The sequence below is a fragment of the Pleuronectes platessa genome, chromosome 14 (genome assembly GCF_947347685.1).
Source record: "Pleuronectes platessa chromosome 14, fPlePla1.1, whole genome shotgun sequence".
NCBI lineage: Eukaryota > Metazoa > Chordata > Actinopteri > Pleuronectiformes > Pleuronectidae > Pleuronectes > Pleuronectes platessa.
The window spans coordinates 13112233-13133361 of record NC_070639.1 but is presented as its reverse complement, the minus strand read 5'-3'; the positions used below and the strand labels follow the sequence as shown (position 1 = coordinate 13133361).

Below are 21129 nucleotides of genomic sequence, written 5' to 3'. Positions count from 1 at the left end.
CAGTGTCCCATCTTTCCAAGCTTGTGCAGTTTCTCCTTCTGGCACAACCTCTTCAAAGTTGTAATCCTGATTACCACACCTTGGTAATGTCATCTTGACATTTTTACTCCAATACAGTTCTGTATGTTCTACTATATTTATTACAATATTAGATGTAAATTAGGGTTATTAAATTTGAGTTATCACGTCCTTTCATGTATATAAAGTGTAATAGCCGACTTATATATACTTATTTATTTATTATATTCAGTCTCTGTCATTGTAATAGGCGGATGTGTCTTTCGGTGAAGTTCGTCCTGGTGAGCGGAGGGGGCGCTGTGGAGCAGCAGCGCAGCGCCGGGAGAGGTAACGAACGGCCGCAGCCTCCAGTGGATCATCAGCGGCTGAAGCGGTGAGGAGCAGCGGGGTCAGCGGCTCTTATCTCCGGACAAGTGGACACATCTGGACCGCTCCGCCATGCTGCTGCACGGAGGACTCTCTCCGGTCCCCTCTGTGCTTATTATTCATCTTCTGCAGACAACTGCGGTGCTCGCCTTCAACTTGGACACCAGTCATGTCATCAGGAAAGACGGGGAGCCGGGCAGCCTGTTCGGCTTCTCTCTCGCCATGCACCGGCAGCTCAACCCGGATAAAAGAATGTAAGTGATGCAGCCTCCATCTCCACTGCTGTTTGTTTCTAAGTGTAGGTGGAAATCCTCCGCATGGTGAATAAAGTGCAGCTCAGCTATGATGGACACCTGACACTGCAGGCTCGGGGCACTGCGCGTTAACTTTTCAACACATCTTAACGTGGATTCCAATAATCTGGTTTTATCCTGGCGAGGGAACATTCACGACAATGAAGGATCCTGCCTTGGCTAGGCGAGTAAAGTGATTTTACAGCAATGCAACACGTGAAAGTAACTTTATAACAGTCTCCTAAAGCCCATGCGACTTTTTGTTCTTTAGCTTCAATGGACTTCTACTGTTTCCATGCGATGCTTTGAATATGAAGCGGAGAGCAGCCTTCGGACAACAAGTGAATCAACAATGGTTAGAAGTGTCATGCAAATGCGTGTGTGAGGTCAAACAGGGAGAGCAATGAGAGGAGAAGTGCAACGCTGCCAATGTTAAGTCGATTCATCGCTTCTAGTTCACTATGGATCTTTTTCGACAACTGGTTTATCTTAAAAGAAATTAGTGAGAAACTTGTTTTAAGTTTGCTGATTGGAGCCGATGTGAAAATATGACATTTTGGGGTTTTGATCAGACACAACAGGCAAATTCAACATTGTAATCACTATTTTTAGATATTTCATTGAGTAAAGTCAAATACTCGATATATGTATATTGAAATTCAGTGGTTAATTTAACAGCATTTTCGATAAGATGATTTTTCACTTTCATTTCAGTTGTATTTGTTTTTATTTATTTATTTTTTAATCCTGTTAATATAAGCAATGTCCCTCTCGTCTATGGCAGGGATTTACAGTTCTACTGAAGTTCCTTTAACGACTTAGCAGGTGCTTTTTTACTCAATGGTCTTAGCTGTTAACTTTTATATGTAGTCACTGAGAGTGGATGAATGAAACATCTTTATAGTGGTTCTGAATGAATATTACAGACCTGTTGACTGATGCATCCTGTGCTCAGCTGTGACATATTTCAGTCATTTTAGACATTCACGTGAACGTGACCTGTAGTTCACAGGTCAGAGAGTTTTTAAGCCTGGGCCAAAGTAAAAGTAAACAACAGTATCTCAAGAATGCTTGTCGAGGCTGCCATGCATACACTACAGTAAACCATTTCCTTTGGCTAGCCCTGAGGGTGCGGAAAAAAATGTCTGTGTAGCGAGCCTGATCTTCCTGCCACTCCAAGAGTGTGGGGGGGAGAGTAAGATGAGGAGAGGGGTTGGCATGTCAAAGCCTGCATATATGGTAAGGCTGCCTGCTGAAGCTGCTGTGTTACACACTGGTCAGCAGCCACAGGTCCCTGCAGCAGCATGCTGAGAGACCGAGAGCAGGAATGAAAAGCCCTGATAACAGCTTTATGTTATAAAAGATTTCACAGATTAGTCTTTTTTTAAATCTCACTTCTGTTTTGCCTGCTGCATAAAGGTAGCTCATGATGCGGCACATTTTCCTCGTGACACACATTTGGAAGCTAGCAAAGAACTTTACAGCTTCAAATCGGTCGGCATCGAGAAGTGTTAAAAAGAGTGAAAGTTGTGAAAGTAAACGTAATATTTGTTGTGCAAACAGAGGTTTGAAATGTGACACTGGCCCGATAGTTTATCTTTAAGCCAATAAAAGTAGGATGGGAGTGAAGATCTCTTACCATGCTGGTCTGTGCAAAAGCTGCCAAGACCAAAGTTGAGGTATGAATGTGTATATAAAACAACTGAAAGCTGCTTGGGGACAACTTTCTCCAGCAGTCTGGACACAAGAAGCAGCTTGGATGTTGGGCTATCATTGACTGGTCGGGTGGGGCCTCCAGAAGCTGAAGCATGGAATTATGGAAGGAAAGTAAGACAGAAAGAGCAGCTCCCCCTGCCCGGTCATGATGTCGGCTCCAAATCCTCATGTGACCCTGGGATTATCAACCAGACAAGTCAAGTGAAAGCTCAATGGAGCACATAGAATTAGGGAATGAATAGCCCAGTGCACTGACCACTGTGGCACTCTGAACCCATGAAAACAAGAGTCAGCAATGAATCACACACTCCACATCTGTCCCCCCCCCCGCTATGATAGAAACATGTGTTTGATGATGATCACCAGCAGCTGTAAACTCCTACTGGCTGGCACTGCTTACTTTAATCTGAGTATTAAATGTCCTATGTGAAGACAGCAATTCTGGCCTTTACAGTCATTTCTAAACAATCTGTATGGCTAGCAACACGTGTGATGAGATAAATCAAATTCATTTTATGTCAAACAGGCCTTTCCTTCATCCCCTATGTTAACGATCTAAACTCAGACCCCCTCTATTGCTGCAATTCAATATTGTGGTTGAAGCTATTTATCCAACTCATGCTCTAATGGGTTGATTAAAAAACACAGCCAGGATTCTCCCATTGTTCAAAGTGTTGTTATGCCTTCCTTCACATATTGATCTCTGTTGAGTGGAAGAAACAAGGAGATCCAGGTTTGAACATAATGTGGCAACTGGATGCCTCTGACATGAATAATGTGTTGAGTTAATGATGTGGATATAACATCCTCTCACTAAAACCAGAGAAAACAGCCATTCGACAGGACATGCCGAGCCATCTGTGCACATGTAACCTGATGATGGAAACGCATCAGTCAAGAGATCTCAGTCAAACTTTAGACTACACTTCGGTAAGTTAGAAATATGTTGAGTAGCTTAGAAAAATTTGAACCAAATGCAGGTGAATCACTTTTTAAGTCTTTGTTTTACTGCTACTTTTTAATTATTGATTAGTAATTGATCTCTACTTGTAGTGGATACTCATGGTTCCTTATGTGGCGTATACGCAGAATATCACAGGTCAGCCCCAGTCTGTGTGTGTGTGTAAACTGAAACAGTTAGAACAGCTGCACCAGTTCTTGTGGCTGTGAGTACACAGCTGTGGAGCACTGGAACACATCTGTTAACAGGGACCAGCGAGATCACTGTGTAAACCCACACCCTTCACCGTGTATTCACATTTACACTGCGGTGAAAGGCATGATGGGAAGTGGTTTCACACTGCGGCCTGGCTGATTCTGGCCAGGGGAGATAAGATGTTTCCGTTAAAAAATAACTAAAACTCGAATTCTAAAACGACTCAGTTAAGCTGTTTTCAGACATGAACTGTGGAAAATGTCCAGAATTTTTTGTCCGAATATTTAGACTTGTCTTTCATATATGAAGAAATCTACAAGAGATTATCTGGGTCATACGCGCTCACAACAACATTCAGAGCATTCAGGCGAGTTGTGGGGCCTTGAGAGTACGCAGGAGACAGTGTGTAACATGTAAATTCTGCTGCTGGAAGCATTGCTTTTGTTTACAGCCCGTCGACTCTGATGACAGCTCTCAGATCTCGTTGTCTTCCAAAGTAAACCGAATCTTCGGCTTCTTCTAGGCTTAATGTACAACTTCTCTTTTTCATTCTGAGACATTTATATCTTTCCAGTTTCATGTCCGTCAACCGTTAAAAACGTCATCAGCTCTCCCTCACACTCACTCTGACCTTTTACTAAGGGACTGGCAGGTAAAGTTCTGGAAAAACATCAGTAACCACTGATTTGGATATTTGCGTTCTCACATTCAGCCGCTCCGGAAAATTTCAGGAAATGTTCGGAGTACGGCCCATGTTTGAAAAAAGCTATAGTGAGATATCCCTTATATGAGATATGCAGAGTGCAATACTTTACAGTTTACATTTCTACCATGTTCTTAAACAACCAAAAAGCTAAGTGGACCTTGAGTTCAGATTCTTTACTAACTTATACCTCTAACTCAGATATAGCTTTTGCAAACACATTTGTCAATACAGAAACATCCATGGGGAGCCATTATAGCCAATGTATCAGCAGAGCACAGTATTTCACTTCATGCTTCATTTAAATATATGTATTAGATACATTGTATTGTTTTTGCACAACAAGCAAACATTCATCAATTGTAAACTTCTAAAAATACTATAATGTACCCTTTTTTTTTTTTAAATCTAGTTCATGTGTCCACCAGACTGGTGTGTAGCAGGTACATGTCAATGTTAACCCTCAGTTACTCGCGAAATTCTACAGCTGTCACTTCCCTGCGAAGCTCTGCTGTTCAGCTGGAGGTGTTTTTTCTTTACCTGTGTAACAAAGTCTTCATAGATGGGACATTTCCCTGCATGTCGACTCTCAGCGCTGCAGGGACACATAATCTACATGAGCACTGGATGAGAATAATAACTTGGCACGTCTTGGATGTAAGATATGGCCCCATGGCCTTTAAAGCACAGAAGCGAACTGACTTTGGGAATAGCTTGATGACACACATGTCTACCAGATCTAAAGCACATGTGTTTCTCTTTCTGAAGCTGTAGAAATGGTGTTGCTGTGTTCTACAATATATCTAATACACAGTAGTATAGGTTGTTGTTGCCTCTCTGATGACACAGCAAATAGCTTCTTCAGTGAGTCAGTTGAGATCAGTTGATGAAGCATGTTGGGCTAAAGCTGACATGTCAAATCTAAGCCAACTTGGTAAAAGCTGCTGCTTGTATTTGCATCACACTGGGCTTTGTTTGGAGAGAGGGTCTCAGTTTGGTCTTCAGTCTGACATCAGACCTCCTCTGGAGAATCCCTGTTTAGCAAATAACGAGCCACGGTCCTGCCATGGATTAATAGGAGGGTGACAGAAGGAACTGCAGAGTCACTGGGAGGAAAAGAAGTGTGAAGAGGATTTCCGCCAAGTCCTTTGAGAAATGTCCTACACTGACAGCAGGCAGTTTCACACTATAGTGTGTGGCTTACTATGTTAATGTACTGTTAACAATGTACTCAACTACAATTGGCTATGTTGTGTACCGAGTGCCAAAAGTGTCAATTCAGAGCTCAAATACAAAACCATTAAACAAACTGAACTCTGAATGCATTTTAAAACGTTTTATAAGTTTTATAAATACATGGTGATTTCCATTTGACGCCAAGATTATTGGACCTCTGCTGCTTAGTCATTTTCTCAGTTTCCTCAGTGCCGGATGAACTATGGCTCTACCTGCCACTGACAGGAAATATGTCCTGTTCCGTTTCTCACTCTTTGCAATAGACTTGTATACCCTGCACAAGTCTGAGTGTGGACATGCAATCTGCAAGTTGTTACCACATTTCAGAGCTGTCAGTAAGTTGTTATCAGTGCAGCTCTCAATTAGGTCCCAGTTGTTCCCAGATCTTTATTACGAGTCACACCAAAAGGCATGCAATCATAAATGTATTGACATCACGTCACCAGTCTTAAAAGCATAACCATACCTGCTGCAAATTATCACCGGCCCAGACTTGATGCTAGTTGTGTCAGGTCTGGGCCGGTCAAGTCTGCTAGATGCTAGACTATTCACAAAAGTAAATTAAATAGCAGTTGAGTTAATGCTTCATCAAGTTTCTTTCTTTCTCAAGCTCTTAACCAGCAGATCTAAGTCAAGCTTGCAGATATTTTATTCCCATAAACTGAGAGATTTATTTGATTCTGGTCTGTTTCTAGACCTACACTGAACGTACAAAAACAAAGGTTGACAATCTGTTAAAAATAAGCAAGTGACCCAGTGGTAGCTGACATTACTAACACTTGAAACAGATCCTCTCTTCCTGCTGTGGTCACTTAGGGAAAATTGGGCAGAATGAGCACATCACTGATCTCCCTCCAGATTAGATTGTCTGCTTCAGTGCTCACTTGCCCTGTGAAGAATGCAGGACAGTGTTCTACTTTCATGGACAGCAGTTTTCTGTCTAGTTCCTTATCACAAAATACAGAAGCTCTTTGAGAGACTGATCGAACACTGCATGCCTTTCACAAGCTAAACCTAAATCATATTGTGACATACACAATAGGTAATATGTGCATTAATCACATAGGGAAACAGCGTTATATCTGTTGTGTTAAATTTACTAACATAAACATAATGGAAGGAAGGACCTAGGAGTAAGTCGGGCTGAGACCTTATCGTCTTTTGAATCTACTCTGAAAACATAGTTGTTTAATTTTACATTTACAATTAGAATTTTTCAGCCTGACTGGAAGCGCAATATGAGCCTTTCACAGACATATCAGCATCTGCCTTTATGTTTGACAATTTAGGCCAATAGGAAACATTATATTTTACAGAGGAAACAATGCAGATTTGCATTTACGTTTAAAATAATCTTTGTTTTCTTAATTCAAGCTCTATGTATTTGATTATACATTTTTTTGTCAGAAGGGTTTGATAATGACAACTTAGAAATCATTGCCAAATTGTTAATGTGAATGATGTTCAATATATCCATATCCCCAAAATGTTCCCTCCCCAATATCGGTATTGGCATCAGCTCCCAAAAATCCATATCAGTCGGGTTCCTTTTCAATCAATTTTCTTTTACATCTGTGAGTCTGACATTTGGTGCACACGTTTATGTCCTTCCAGGAATTAACTGGAATAACTGGTGAACGCTGAAGCAATCATTAAGTCAACATTTTGATAGGTTGTCCAGGACTTAGTGTACCTGCAAATCTAATCTGCATTAAATGTACTTTGACTAAAATAAACCTTTGAACATGATAAGCATACCAGCTGAATATAAGCATGTTAGCAGGTTTTACAGAGAATATGATTACATTTACTTATAGTATGAAGGACTTTGTTATATCCATACAACAGACAGAGTTTTCTTTCTAGTTTGCCCCTGCATATCTTTAGAGACAGTATAGATGCAGACAGGAAACACAGGGAGGAAGAGGTGGGTATGGAAATGAATCACGGATGTTTTGTGACTTTATGGTTTGTGACTTAAACATTAGGCCAGCAGGATGCCTCTATTGTTCCAAATTCTTACACATAACGACAATTGTTAACTTTGAATCAAGATGTTTGCCATGCTGCTCTATTGTAATGAGTCAAACCAGTGCCTAATGTCTTCTTATCAGATCTAAACTGTGGGCTGTTTTCTAGACTTTTGGTTTTCCTTTGACATTCAAGAAGAGAAACGAAGAAGTGGAACGAATGCCTCTGCCGACCGCAGCCACAATATTTGCTTTGCATAAAAAAAGTCAAGCTTGCATCCTTGCTGTTGCTGTGCTTTCACGGTCACTCTCGCCGTTGATCTTTTCACACACACTCACTGAATTCAACAAGCTGCTGCGTTTTTTAAAAGGAGCTTGTTGAAAGCTCCTTTTACAAAATGTTGAAGCGGTGGCTGGTCAGAGCGATGACAGGTGTCTACATCAAAAAGCACATTTCAGTCCTTATCACTCAATCCTCTAATGCCTTGAATAATAACCTTGGGTATAACACATTTCTCTTTTCCTTCAGGCTGTTGATCGGGGCTCCCAGAGCAAGAGCTTTAGGAAATCAGAGAGCCAACATCACAGGAGGGCTTTATAAATGTGAAATCTCTCTCTCCAATGATTGTGAACGCGTTGAATTTGATATTGAAGGTGAGAAGTCAATCTATCTGTCTAAAGCTGTTTTCAGTGATGAACTCTAAGCAAAATTGGGTCCGACCACTTTCCAGAGTTTACGATTTACATATGAAGAATGCAGCAACACATGCCCTGAACATTCAGATGAAATCACATTTTTGGTTTGTTAGTCCCGTCTTTCTAAGTTGATTTCTTCGTTGTACGTGAATCACACCCATTTGGGTCCATCAACATCAACAAGCCCAATTGCTTGCAGTGAATTCTTCGGACATTATCCGGCTGTATTTGCACATGGGCTCAATCAGACGTTTTCATTTGGGGCTTTGCCTTCTCACATACAGCCCCTCCCGAAAATTGCAGTACGATATCCAAAGATCAGTGCATGTCTGAAAACAGCTTACTTGTCATGAAGTTTTAAAATATCACAACAATGAATTAAAAATCAGTGTCAGTTGTCATATCAATGTCTTATTCACTAGAGGACGTACGTATCGAGAACAAGGAGAATCAGTGGATGGGGGTGACGGTTCAGAGCCAAGGACCTGGAGGAAAGATTGTGGTGAGTCAAACTTTCCCAGAGACCTTGAGTTTGGTCTTATCTGTTGTGCAAGTACAAACTTAAAACACAGCCGTGTTATGTAATTTCAGACGTGTGCTCACCGGTATCAGAGGCGGTTGTTTGTGAACACCGCTCAGGAGTCCCGTGACATCACAGGGCGCTGTTATGTCCTGAGTCAGGACCTGACAATCGATGCGGCCTCCGACGAGGACGGAGGGAGCTGGAACTTCTGTGCGGGCCGACCCAGAGGCCACGAGATGTTTGGATCATGTCAGCAGGGCCTAGCTGCCACCTTCACCAAGGACTACCATTACATAGTGTTTGGAGCACCAGGAGCTTACTACTGGAGAGGTCATTAACCAATCATAACTACCCTACAGCATTTACTGAGGGAACCTGGTGATGGAATCTGCTAAAAACAAGTGCGATTTAGTCTTGAGAGTAAAAAACAACATCTTGTTTACACTTGATAACATCTACTGCATTCCTCTCTCACCACCTGTGCAGGCATTGTCCGAATGGAACAGAAGAACAACACACTGCTAGAGATGGGCGTGTATGATGACGGCCCGTATGAAGTTGGAGATGAGCAGTACTGGAACCCTGAGCTGGTGCCTGTACCTGCCAACAGCTACCTCGGTGGGTAATGGATCATGTTATTGTTTTATGAGCTATGTTTTAGAGTGTGGATGTTCATGTTTGCCTTGAGAGAACTTTTTCTTTATTGTTTTACTTTTTGAGGTTTTCCTTTTGTTTCAGTTAAACAAATACACAGTCTCTGTTCAGAGCATAGACTGTACATAAAAAGATGGACAACGAGTTTCACCGTCCTCCTGCTGTACAAAAATGAAGCCAAAATAACCTATGATACGGGTGCCTCCATCTTGCACATTCAACATTATTTGGAGCCTGAGTCTGCGCAGTAGGGATTCAGCGTGTATTTTGTCTATTTCCTATCCGCGAAGATGGAGGAGGCTTGGATTAATGACCTATATGGCCGGCAGCCACCAGGTGGTGAACAAGATGTTTTGGCTTAATTTTTTTTTCAGTCCATATTTACAAAGAGTTGCTCAGTGTGTGCTCCAGTGAAAGAGTTTTTCCCAAAATGTGACCAGGGTGCAGAACAATGACAGGGTTCCATTACTGAATGTGAGTTCAACAAAAGTTGACTGAACTCTCTCATCTGTCATTCTGATGTGTCAGACACAGGTGTAAGTCATACCATAATAGATGACTGCTTTGCTTTGGTGTCACCATGGGAACAGTGTCGTGGTTAATTAGTCGTTATTCTTTTTTCTGCTGTGAAAAATGTCTTTGATCCGACTTTTTTGTAAACTCAGAGGAAGAAACACCGCTAACAAGTCTTTTAGGATAGTAAACCAAGACAACATATTCAAGTAGATCAATAGTGAGGCTTTATGTCAGTATAAAAGAGGAGCCTTGTGTCTATTGTGAGTAAAAAAGTTTACAGAACAAACTTTTAAAAGCTTTTTCTGACAGCCCCCTAGTAAAATGTCCAGAGAATGTCTGCGTGAGCGCCTGTGAGAATACAGCATGAACATGTCTGGAGACCTCAATGTGGGCTTGTTGATGACCTTTCTAGCATGCAACAGACACTAAACAGGAAAAAACAAACAAAAAGAATACAGTTATCTATATATAATATATACATATAAAGATGTCAACTTGGAAAAACAAGATTCGATAGCTTAGGTGATAAGGTTCTATGCCGGTGTCCATGTGTTTTCTGCAGTGAAGTTTACTTGTTCTGCCTTCTGTATGCTACACCGAGACGCCAACCCCCCCTGAACGCTCTGGAGATGTTCCTGTGGTTGGTAACGTGTCTGATCTGGACTCTTGCTGCGTTCTCCATATGCAAAGTGCAATTTGCTGATTCAATTCTCCACAGTTCTTGTCTGAAAACGGCTCTATAGACACACGCAGGTTATGTTCATCAACAAGGCTCCTTTTGTTAGTATCTTCCCCTCTACAGTCACCAGTAGAGAGAAATGTAATCAGTTTATGTATTGGTGTGGGTCTGTTTGACTGCTACAGAGGAGCAGCCCCGGCTCCAGAACCATATTGTGAGGGGGGCATGTGATGATCACAGGGGGGCAGTGTTGATTTTCCCACAGATCTGCACATACATACATATTGTACTTCATCTATATGGTATATTATTACCGGAACAAGCAAATTTGTCAAATTTCATTTCATATGCACATGAAAACCAGTTGTACAACCAACAGCAATCACAATATCATACCCCCTTTAAATACATATCTTCTCTACTCACAATAGACTCTACTCACAACAAAATGCAGCTTCAGCTTTAACACTGTATTCTAACCAGTCTCTTTGGTTGTACCACAGGGCAACAAATGAGCGTTTCTGACCATTAAAAAGGCGAGAGGGAAACTTCTTCAAAATGATCTGAGCGGGCTTGTCCTCACCTAAATCATCAGGAGGACCACTGTGATCATGGCCTTGTGTTTGGGAGAGCCCGCTGCTGCAGCGGGGATTGGCGATATAATCGGCGTGCTCCCGCTCCCGCTCGGACCGCTCTGCTGGGGGGGCTTGTGCGGCTGTGTTGCTACCGCTAGCTAGCTGGGGCTGCTCACTAGCTGTTGGCTCCTGCAGCTCCTTCTCCGCCGCGGGGATACGGTGGTTCTGATACGGCTCAGCTGTCGCTCGTGTAGCATTAGTTTGTGGCAGCGGGGGTCGGAAGAATTTTCTAATATCCATTTTTCCGTCTGCAGACTCTGCACATCTCCTCTGTCTCCTAGACGGCAGTGTACGTAAACAGCCGTCGGCGCGTCACTTGCGGCAGCACGCACGTGTCACGTGAAACAAGCCGACACGTATCTGCTGTAATTAATTGAATTATATTAAAATATTTTTAGTATTTTAAATTTGACTGATTTCTGTTAACTGAATATTAATTAATACAATGTGACACACAAAACAAATTATAACTCCACCCAAAAAAAATTCGGCAAGAAAAAAAAAATCATTACCCCTCTGACAGCCAATGGGGGGGCAGAGAGACACGGGCGGGGGGGCACTGCCCCCCTATTTGACCCCCTGACGCCGGGCCTGCAGAGGAGGATGATCGGGAAAGTATGGGAATCACTTCTATGAAATAGCAAATATTGGGGTGAGTCTGTAGATGAGCCGTGTTTGTGTTGCTACACTAGTGAGCCCTCCTGGTTGGTTGGGAAACTTGCACAGAGAGATGGGAGGATATCAAGGGGAGTAGATTTTCCAAATCATGGAGAAAAAAAGTTTAAGTTTTGTTTTATCTAACAGCATCCCTCACGCTTTAGGATTCTCCCTTGATTCGGGACACGGCATCACCAGGGGTCGCGGCCTGACGGTGGTGGCTGGAGCACCCCGAGCCAATCACAATGGAGCTGTGGTTCTGCTGAAGAAAGAGGGGGAAGCCTCCTCCAGACTCTCTCTGGAGCACACACTGGACGGGCCGGGGCTGGGCTCCTCCTTCGGGTACGACGTGGCTGTGGTTGACCTGAACAACGACGGGTGGGTAACATTCCTCACACCCTTTATTAGCATACATATAATTTAATCTGACTGGAGGATAGATATTCATCCATACAAGTAAGATTAGATTCGTATAGTTGTGGGATGTTGACTTCCTTCAATGTTTACTTATTATAACGCTGTCTGCTGCTAATGTAGGATCTCAAAAGTTTCCTTTCAGAGGACTTTCTTTATTTATCAGGTTACATTCTGTATGATACTGACAAGTATTTACCACCCATCTTTAAACTAGATGGCAGGACATAGTTGTAGGAGCCCCTCAGTTCTACATGAAGGACAGAGACGTGGGAGGGGCTGTGTACGTGTACATCAACAAGGCAGGGAGGTGGGAGACAATCACGCCGATCCGTCTGGATGGGACCAAAGACTCCATGTTTGGACTGGCAGTGCGGAACATTGGAGACATCAATCAAGACTCATATCCAGGTAATTTAGTTGTCATTTTTGTGGCTCATTTTTGTTCCCTCTCTCAGTTGCTGTCACATTACAGAAAACGATTACTTTTTGATTTCAGACATCGCTGTCGGAGCTCCTTATGACGACGGCGGGGCAGGAAAAGTTTACATTTATCACGGCTCTGCAGAGGGGATCGACACCAGCCCGGCACAGGTTAGCCTTTTTAAGTTCTATGAGAAACCTTCATTATCATTCATTGATCTGTCCAGTCATTAGTTTGAGGAGGGTCATGATTGAGGATCAGGGTCTGTTATAATACTAGAGCACTGCTGATATAGATTTTTAGGGACCTAGGTCGATACGGATATTAGGGAGTAAAGAATTCTTGATATTGGCTAATATATAAAAATGCCCATGATTCCTTGTAGAAACTTATTAAGGCGATATTTTATAGTTTAACCATAAACTTTATTATAAACAAGAATACAGAGGCCCAACTGTACCCTTATGAAACCCCATTTAAATTCACCAGATGTTGAGATTCAATCTCTGTTTTTTCCTTTCATTGAGATCCATGAACTGTTCTCTAAAAAATTTTAGAAAATGTCGGGGGGGGGGGGGGGGGAAGAGAGCTATCTTGCCCTGTTACAGAGAGTCAATTACCGAATCCGCCGCCTGATCTGCATCCACACCCACATTTTATTGGTTCTTTCCTGACCTATACCACATCCTTCCATCAAGTTTAGGACTAATCCATCCGATAGTTTTTTCATAATCCTGCTAACTAACAAACAAATAAATACAGATGAAAATGTATCCTTGATGGTGGTTAAAACTATAAATAAATAAAAAATACAACCAGATATTGATTAAAGAAAACCACCAATTTCTGTTACATAAAATATGAACATGTTTTTCCTGTGCTCTTCTTCTCTCTCTCCTCCACAGATCCTCTCAGGAAAAGACCACCAGCTCCAGTTATTTGGTTATTCTCTGGCAGGAAACATGGACCTGGACAGTAATTCGTATCCAGACCTGGCTGTGGGCTCTCTGTCTGACACCGCTCTAATTTACAGGTAATTATTTCCTCACACATTGCGAGTGAAATTAAACCCCACTGATTCCCATCACAACTTCATTTAACAACCTTTCTTTCAGGGCCCGACCAATCATTAGCATCAGGAGAGATGTCAAAATATCTCCGCGGGAAATTGACCTTACAATCAAAACCTGTGGTAACAGCATTTGGTATGTGCTCTAATATTCTCATAATTATACAGAACTCACAGTCAAAAGGTACAATGTTAGAAGTTATTTAAAACATCTCTGTTCTATCCACAGCTTCACAGTGGATGCATGCTTCACCTACACAGCCAACCCAGCATCTTACAGCCCCAGACTGAGTGAGTAAAAGAAGATTTATTATCCTGACACAACAATGTTCAGCCTTTCTTTCTTACTTGTGTTTCTCCACAACACTGCAGCTATCAGCTATTCTGTGGAGGCAGACGGAGACCGCAGGAAACAGGGATTGACCTCCAGGGTGATGTTCATGAACAAATCCCACTCGGACACGGACTACCTGTTTAACGGCACCTTAGACCTGCGTGGTCAAAACCAGGAAACGTGCATCAAGATAAAAGCTAAACTCAAGGTAAAACACATTGATCACAGAGATAAACCCCATTGGCAGGTTAGAATCCACAAGGAGTACAAAAGACAAGAATAACTGAAGTGGGTCTGTGCTGTTGGAGGAAGATACTGAAAGATATAAAGATTCAGTCGGTATTGTGTGCAGAATATCAAACTATATACTATATGATGTTTACTCTTCCAAACTCTCAGAAGTACTATGTATCTGTAAATGTTATGTCCTGCAGAAGATACATTTTTGAAATCTCAAGCTTTTGCATACATAAGCATTATGAGGCTAAAACTATTTGATTATTAGACGGCCTATTTTTTTGATAATGGTTTTATAATTTTTTAAGAATATAAATTGTATGTTTAGGTATATATGAATAAATAAAAACATTTAATTAAAAAACTTCTTGTAATATAATTGAACACAAGCCAGGATTATGCTCAATACTACATCTGCTGTTTCTGATTTCCTCAGGACAACATTAAGGACAAGATGCGCAGTATTCCTATCGAGTTGTCTGCAGAGATTCTGGGTACAAAGCGACAGAAGTCAAGGAACGGCCTCCCTCAGCTTATGCCCATTTTAGACTCCTCTCAATCGAGCAAAGAAGTCATTGAGGTAAGTAACATTAACTATGAATTTAAAGCCAACATTGTTACAGTGGAGTCAAGTTTGGTTGTTGCTTTGTCGTTGCTGCAGGTGAACTTTGTGAAAGAGGGATGTGGAAGTGATCACATTTGTCGCAGTAACTTGAAGATGGAGTACAAATTATTCTACAGACAAAACAACATGCATACCCCACTACATGTGTAAGTTCTGCTGAGACTCTTCTCATCAACAGGTTAAAATGGGATATAACAATGGTTGTACGATAATACATCATCTGTAGTAGAACATACAGTTTCCCTGGCTGTGATAAGAAGTTTTGATAAGTTATTGTAATATTTGAAAACATAGCACGAGCCCGTTTGCGCCACCAAGCTGAGCCTGAGGTGAGTGTCCATGTTTGTGTATCTGCAGCAAGAACAACGTCCCGGAGTTTCACCTGAACTACGAGAGGAAGGACTTGGCTGTGCGGGTGACGGTGAACAACATGAACGGAGACGATGCCTATGAGGCAAAGCTGGTGGGAACTTTCCCAGATACACTGTCCTATTCTGGAGTCCGCTCCCAACAAACAATGGTAAGTCCACAGAAACACTAGCGACCAAAATATGACTTTCATGAAAAAATGGAGAGACAATTTTGCCATTAGTGAGGGGAAAATAAGAAAATCACATCGCTGTTTGAAATACTCAGTAAATCAATCAAATCAACTTGTCACTATTAGCATAACCAGGGAAAAGGTTTAGTAACGATCCATTTGCTCAAATTTTACTATTTGCTCTTTCCAGCCGATCATCTGCATTGCCAATCAGAACGGCTCTCAGGCCGACTGTGACGTGGGAAATCCTTTTAAGAGAGACTCAGAGGTACAGTACTGTCATGTTCACCTTCTAATCCTGACTTTGACATTTAGCTGTTCCAATGTGAACGATTGGTTTTTGCTTCTTTATACAAGACGACCTTTTTCATCATCCTGAGCACGGTGGGCATGAGTCTCGACACGACAGAGATTGACATTGACCTGCAGCTCCACACGTAAGTGCTAAAGACTTCGAGCCTCATGTTATGTGATGGAATAGAGTCGGACTACAATGTGAAGGTGTCATAAAACAAGTACCTCTCAATTTATTGCATGTTAGAATTCCATTTTTGTCTTTCAGGACCAGTGTGCAAAGAAATATAATCACTGTGAAAGTAAAGGCTCAGGTGGTGATTGAACTGCCGTTGTCCGTCAGTGGGTAAGTCTGTTGTTGTGAATCATGTCGTGGGAAACTAGTGTTTGAGAGAGAGAGAGAGAGAGAGAGAGAGAGAGAGAGAGTGGGTCATGCCCCACAAAATGTCATGGGAATCGGTGCAGTCGTTTTTTTTATGTAAATCCAGCTCATAAAAAGACAGACAAACAAATGCCAATGAAAATCTACCCTTACAAAATATCTGCTTGTTTTCCTCAGGGAGGCCAGCCCTAATCAGGTTTCTTTTGGAGGTGTTGTGAAAGGAGAAAGTGCCATGAAGACGGAGGAGGAGATCGGAAGCTTGATTAACTTTACATTCAGGGTGAGTTTATCCAGCTGATGCGGTTTCAATGTTGATATGATAATGTATGAAACAAGTAAACAGCGTCTGGGTTGATTGCTCCCGCAGATAAACAACTTGTGGAAGTCCCTAACGCCTTCAGTTAAAGCCTCACTGCACATTCAGTGGCCCAAATTCAACAAAGATGGGAAATGGCTGTTGTATGTGGTGAAGGTCACAGCGACGGGAGAGGAGGACGTCCGCTGCTCTCCTGAGTCTGAGATCAACTATCTCAAACACATCCAGGTAGGGCTCTATTATTCCTCTGTATTTTCAGGTACTTAAAGTAAAACCACGATAGGCCCAAGGCTTTGTAATATTGAGACTCATCATGCTTTCAGGAATCCAGTGTGTCCCGGACAAAACGAGAGATTGAGAGAAAACAGAGAAAAGCTGGTGGAAAAAAGTCTATTTTGTTAGAGAAAATAAAAGTGTTGGTGAGTATGTGGATGGATGTATTCACATTCTCTTTAAGATTTCCTGTTGGATTTGATGTGTAACGGGCTCTTTCTCCTCTAGACCTGTGAGAATGGGCTCAAATGCGTGGTGCTCAAGTGCCCCCTGCAGGGCCTGGACGGTACAACGATTGAGCTGAGGTCTCGTCTGTGGAACTCGACCTTTATTGAGGTGACATATCATCCCTGTTTCTGTGATAACGCAGGACCTACTGATTTCTACTTCCACCTTAACAAGTGATTCTGTTTTAATGCAGGATTACGCCTCCGTTTCGACCTTACATGTAGTCGTGAAGGCCTTCCTCGTGCTTCACGCTCAGGCTGAGAACATGATCCTCACAACCCCTGACACTGATGTGAGCAGCTCAACAGCTAAAACACATATTAACTTTGTTGTATACCTTGATATTTAGTTTCTCGGTCGTTTGGTTTCAATCCCTTTGTCGTTTGATGGCAGGTGACACTGGCCGTGTCTCCAGAGAGTGCAGTGGCTCAGTATGGGGGAGTTCCCTGGTGGATCATACTGGTGGCAGTTCTGGCAGGAATCAAGATCCTGGCTCTGCTGGTGTTTCTGCTCTGGAAGGTGAGTACTTCATCTTCATAGCATCCATGTAGGGTAAAATGTGAGAAAACAAATGGAGAGTTAAAACATGAACCTCATTGAATCTTCTCAGAAAATAGGTTGGAGTGGGTTTATTCTTTGAGATTTACTATTTACTATCCAGTTTATTTTGGTTTGAGACATTGGGAGATATTTGTGTTTTTAAGAAATATAGATGACAATATTATTAGTTTGTCAACTTTGTGCAGCCATCTCTGAACTTTGGGACTGTTCAGATGGAAAGAACAAATCATTTAAGCAATCTCATTAATTCAGAAAAACATGTTTACTTCTCTCAGAATTCTAAGATAATAATTTTATTAATTCAGATCCACAGAGCAGATTTCTTTGCTCATGTGAATGCAACACAATTCCATAAAAGGCAACTTCAAATTAGAGTTTCTTCACCGTTGTTGGCAGAATTTTATTTGTTGGCCACTGAGGCTGTAATCAGAGAAAAGATGAAGAGGGATTTGACAATAAATGTACTGTTTCTTTATTTGGTCACTTTATATTTATTGTTTCTTAGTTTATCTTCCTCCCTTTTCGCTATAAATAACAATATGTGTGTTCATCTTTTGGGTATGTAGGTGTATGAGTTTGAATACATGTATAAATATATATATATATATATATATCCTTCGTTTTATTATTTATATTATTACATATATTTTTGTACATTACATTCAATATAGAGCACAGGTAAACAACATATTTACAGGAAGATGGTTTGGTATAAGATAATTATTATTTTATGACTTATGGAGAAGGTTTTTTTTTTAATAAGTTTGTACTTCTTCTCACTCCTTTTCGAATATGTTGATTAAATCATTATGCGTTTGATCTTTTTTCCTCATCAATGTTTGTAAAAAATTGTTTTTCTGTTTATTTTTTCCCACTTATTTGTATAATTTCTCTTTTTTATTTACATGTTCGAAATAAATAAAAATGAATAAATTAATGAAAATGGGGGGGGGGGGGGGGGGAGGAAATCGCTGCTGTTCTAACCAATGCATTAATCAGGGATTGATTAATGTTGACTTTATCAGCCTCAATGCAACAGGAGCACTTCATGTGCTCTATAAATCTAAATAACTGTAAATATACATTATAATATATACAGGAAGTGACGGTATTTACAACGTATTGATTCATTTTAACATCAGACATAGTAATTGTGGTGTTTTCTCTGCACACTGAAAGTTGACTTAGCATCCTGACACAGAGTTAGCATTAGCTTACCGTTTTTACATGATGTGTCATGTTGGTGGGTGAGCAGTGTAAACTGTTGTTAGTGAAGTGGTGACTCGGCATTTTAGGGAAACATTTTAACTAAACTTTCCTCACATGACGTCAGTGTGTCTAGGGCACAGACTGAATACAAACTGCTCTGGAGTCTGGAGCCAAACTGACGCAAACACGAGCTGACGCTCTGCTTTACGTCGGGCGAGTCCAAAGTTGTGTACACAGCGGGGGAGTTCATAGTTTTTTGATTAGTCGTAAACCAAAATTACTACTCTTACAACTATTTGCGGTACAGTTATTATAATACAATAAACTGTTTATAATACCTAAGATCGTCAGAATAAAATGTAGCCTAGTGCTTAGTACTTAATGCTACTGTTCTACAGTCCACACAGGCTGAATGGTAGGAAGCAGAATGTATATATAGTGGAAATGTATCCAGTTCAGATGAGAAACCTTCAATTTTTGATGTGAATTTGTGAATATGGAAAGAAAGAAATGTGGAAATTGCAAAACTTGAAATGACCATCTGTAAATTTCCACCCCATGAACTTAGATAGGTGTTTACTTGCTATTCCAGGATTAAATTATGGGAAAAAATAAAGTGTGTGCCTCTGTGAGATCATCTATAGATACTCCGAGTCTGATATTAAAAATGGTTCCTGGATTTATTCAGGTTTCAGTTTTTAAATGAAGCAGCCATTATATTCTATAGATGATTGGGGCGCATCTGGTTGTTGTCCAGTGACGTTTGAGCACTGGATTCACCAGATGAAGTAATTTCCTTAACAGACTCTTTTCTTTCTGTTGTTTTGCTGAAAGAAGAAATCCTATCAGCCATTCACTGGTGTCACTCTTAACCATTCACAACCCTTACTCCCCCCCATTCAGTGTGGTTTCTTCAAGAGAGCAACAAAAGACGAGTATGATGCTGCATATCACAAGGCAGAGATCCATGTCCAACCCTCTGACAAAGACAAACTCACTGCTGAGGCCTGATTTATCCTGTGAACAGGGGTAAAAACAAGCAGTCAGCATGGAGTGTGATTCCTGCCGCCACTAACCGACTCACTCTCCGGCCAAAGCAGCTGATTTACTGCAGGGAAATTCAATCAGACGCATATTGTACGAAGCAGAGGAGGCAGGTTATCTCCGAGAGATGTCCAGGAAACGATGGGTAGATTCCAGTCTCTGTCAAATTAAAACAATTTAATTTATCACAACTTCTCTGGAATTTGTACAATATGTGTCTCTGAATTTTGCCAAGAAATGAATGTGCTTTCTCACCAGCAGGCTTAACTTGTTCTGCCTTTTGTAACTGAGCTTCGCAGGTGATTTAGCTGATATCCCTTTTACAGCTTTAAATGACCTATTCAAATCTGCAAAGCATGCTTAACACCTCCGCTCTGTTGTTTACAATGTGCATATATATATTTTTATAAAGATAAATTACCCTTTTTTTTTTTTTAAACGTTTGCAATCTTCCCCTCTCAGTGTGGATTCTTCAAACGCTCCAAACAAGACAGCAGCGTCCCTCGTTACAACGCAGTGCGGATACGAAAGGAGACTCCGGATGACAAAGACGGAAAAGTCAAGCTTGACGCCTTTGACAAAAAGCAGTGGATGACGTCTTGGATCGACAACGAAAGTTACTCATGATTCGGTTCTACGTGATTGTTTTGCTACTGAGGACTAACTTGTCTTTCTTGTATAGTTTTAGGACACAAAAAACACTGAACTTTGTTTTTCTCCTGTGAACCTGATGCTCTGTGATTTTTTAAGTAGCTGGATTCACGCCTTTGAATTTGTACACTGTATAGAAGATAACTTTTTTTGAACTGTAAGTTTTGTACATATTTAAATACTTACACGCACACACACTGTATATTTATTTTTTGATAAAAACAAATAATGCAGCCAAAGAGTTTTGTAGTCTTAGTTTACTGTTGTTTTTAATGAAGTTGTACTGTCTTAACGTCTATGCAAGGAAGGTACAGCTCGCTCTGTAATGTGAATGTAAATCAGGGCATCCTTAAATTTGCCTTCTATCCAGCGAATGTTTCCAAAAAATGTACATCTGTTATCTTTATGAAGACATTTAGGTACATCATCAAGTCAGTAATCAACAGCGCACAAGTGACCATAACTGACTTAATTCCAGTAGAGGTTGTTTCTCACCTCCTGTCACGCTTGTGGCTTTCAGGTAGCATCCACTGTGTTGTAGGTCATCACTGATGTATTAAAAGTGTTTATTTTTAAATTGCATGTAAGGAATCCAAAGGGAAGCTGGTGGAAAGCGATGTTTTGTTGTTAATGGATTCAATTCAAATTCATACTTGTCTAGTGTTTTCAACTGTTAATAAATTCTCTAAAAACTGGTCACTACTGTTGA

At 41.1% G+C, this 21129-nt stretch overlaps 1 protein-coding gene across 2 annotated transcripts; it reads left to right on the top strand.

Moving 5' to 3' along the window:
- The first annotated feature begins 344 nt into the window (after positions 1-344).
- On the top strand, positions 345-21119 carry itga6a (integrin, alpha 6a). Of its 2 annotated transcripts, XM_053439086.1 has the most exons (26): positions 345-638; positions 7988-8112; positions 8577-8656; positions 8746-9007; positions 9164-9295; positions 11983-12196; positions 12450-12643; positions 12732-12826; positions 13562-13689; positions 13772-13861; positions 13955-14016; positions 14098-14267; positions 14733-14876; positions 14958-15067; positions 15279-15441; positions 15653-15730; positions 15820-15899; positions 16025-16102; positions 16316-16418; positions 16506-16682; positions 16778-16873; positions 16956-17063; positions 17149-17247; positions 17349-17474; positions 19629-19754; positions 20232-20372. In XM_053439086.1, the coding sequence occupies exons 1-25, from the start codon at positions 457-459 to the stop codon at positions 19734-19736; spliced, it is 3204 nt and encodes a 1067-aa protein (XP_053295061.1). In that variant the 5' UTR covers positions 345-456; the 3' UTR covers positions 19737-19754; positions 20232-20372. The 2 variants fall into 2 exon arrangements, with proteins under 2 accessions (XP_053295061.1, XP_053295060.1); XM_053439085.1 differs by lacking the exon at positions 19629-19754 and having other exon boundaries at positions 20232-21119.
- The last annotated feature ends 10 nt before the right edge of the window (positions 21120-21129 follow it).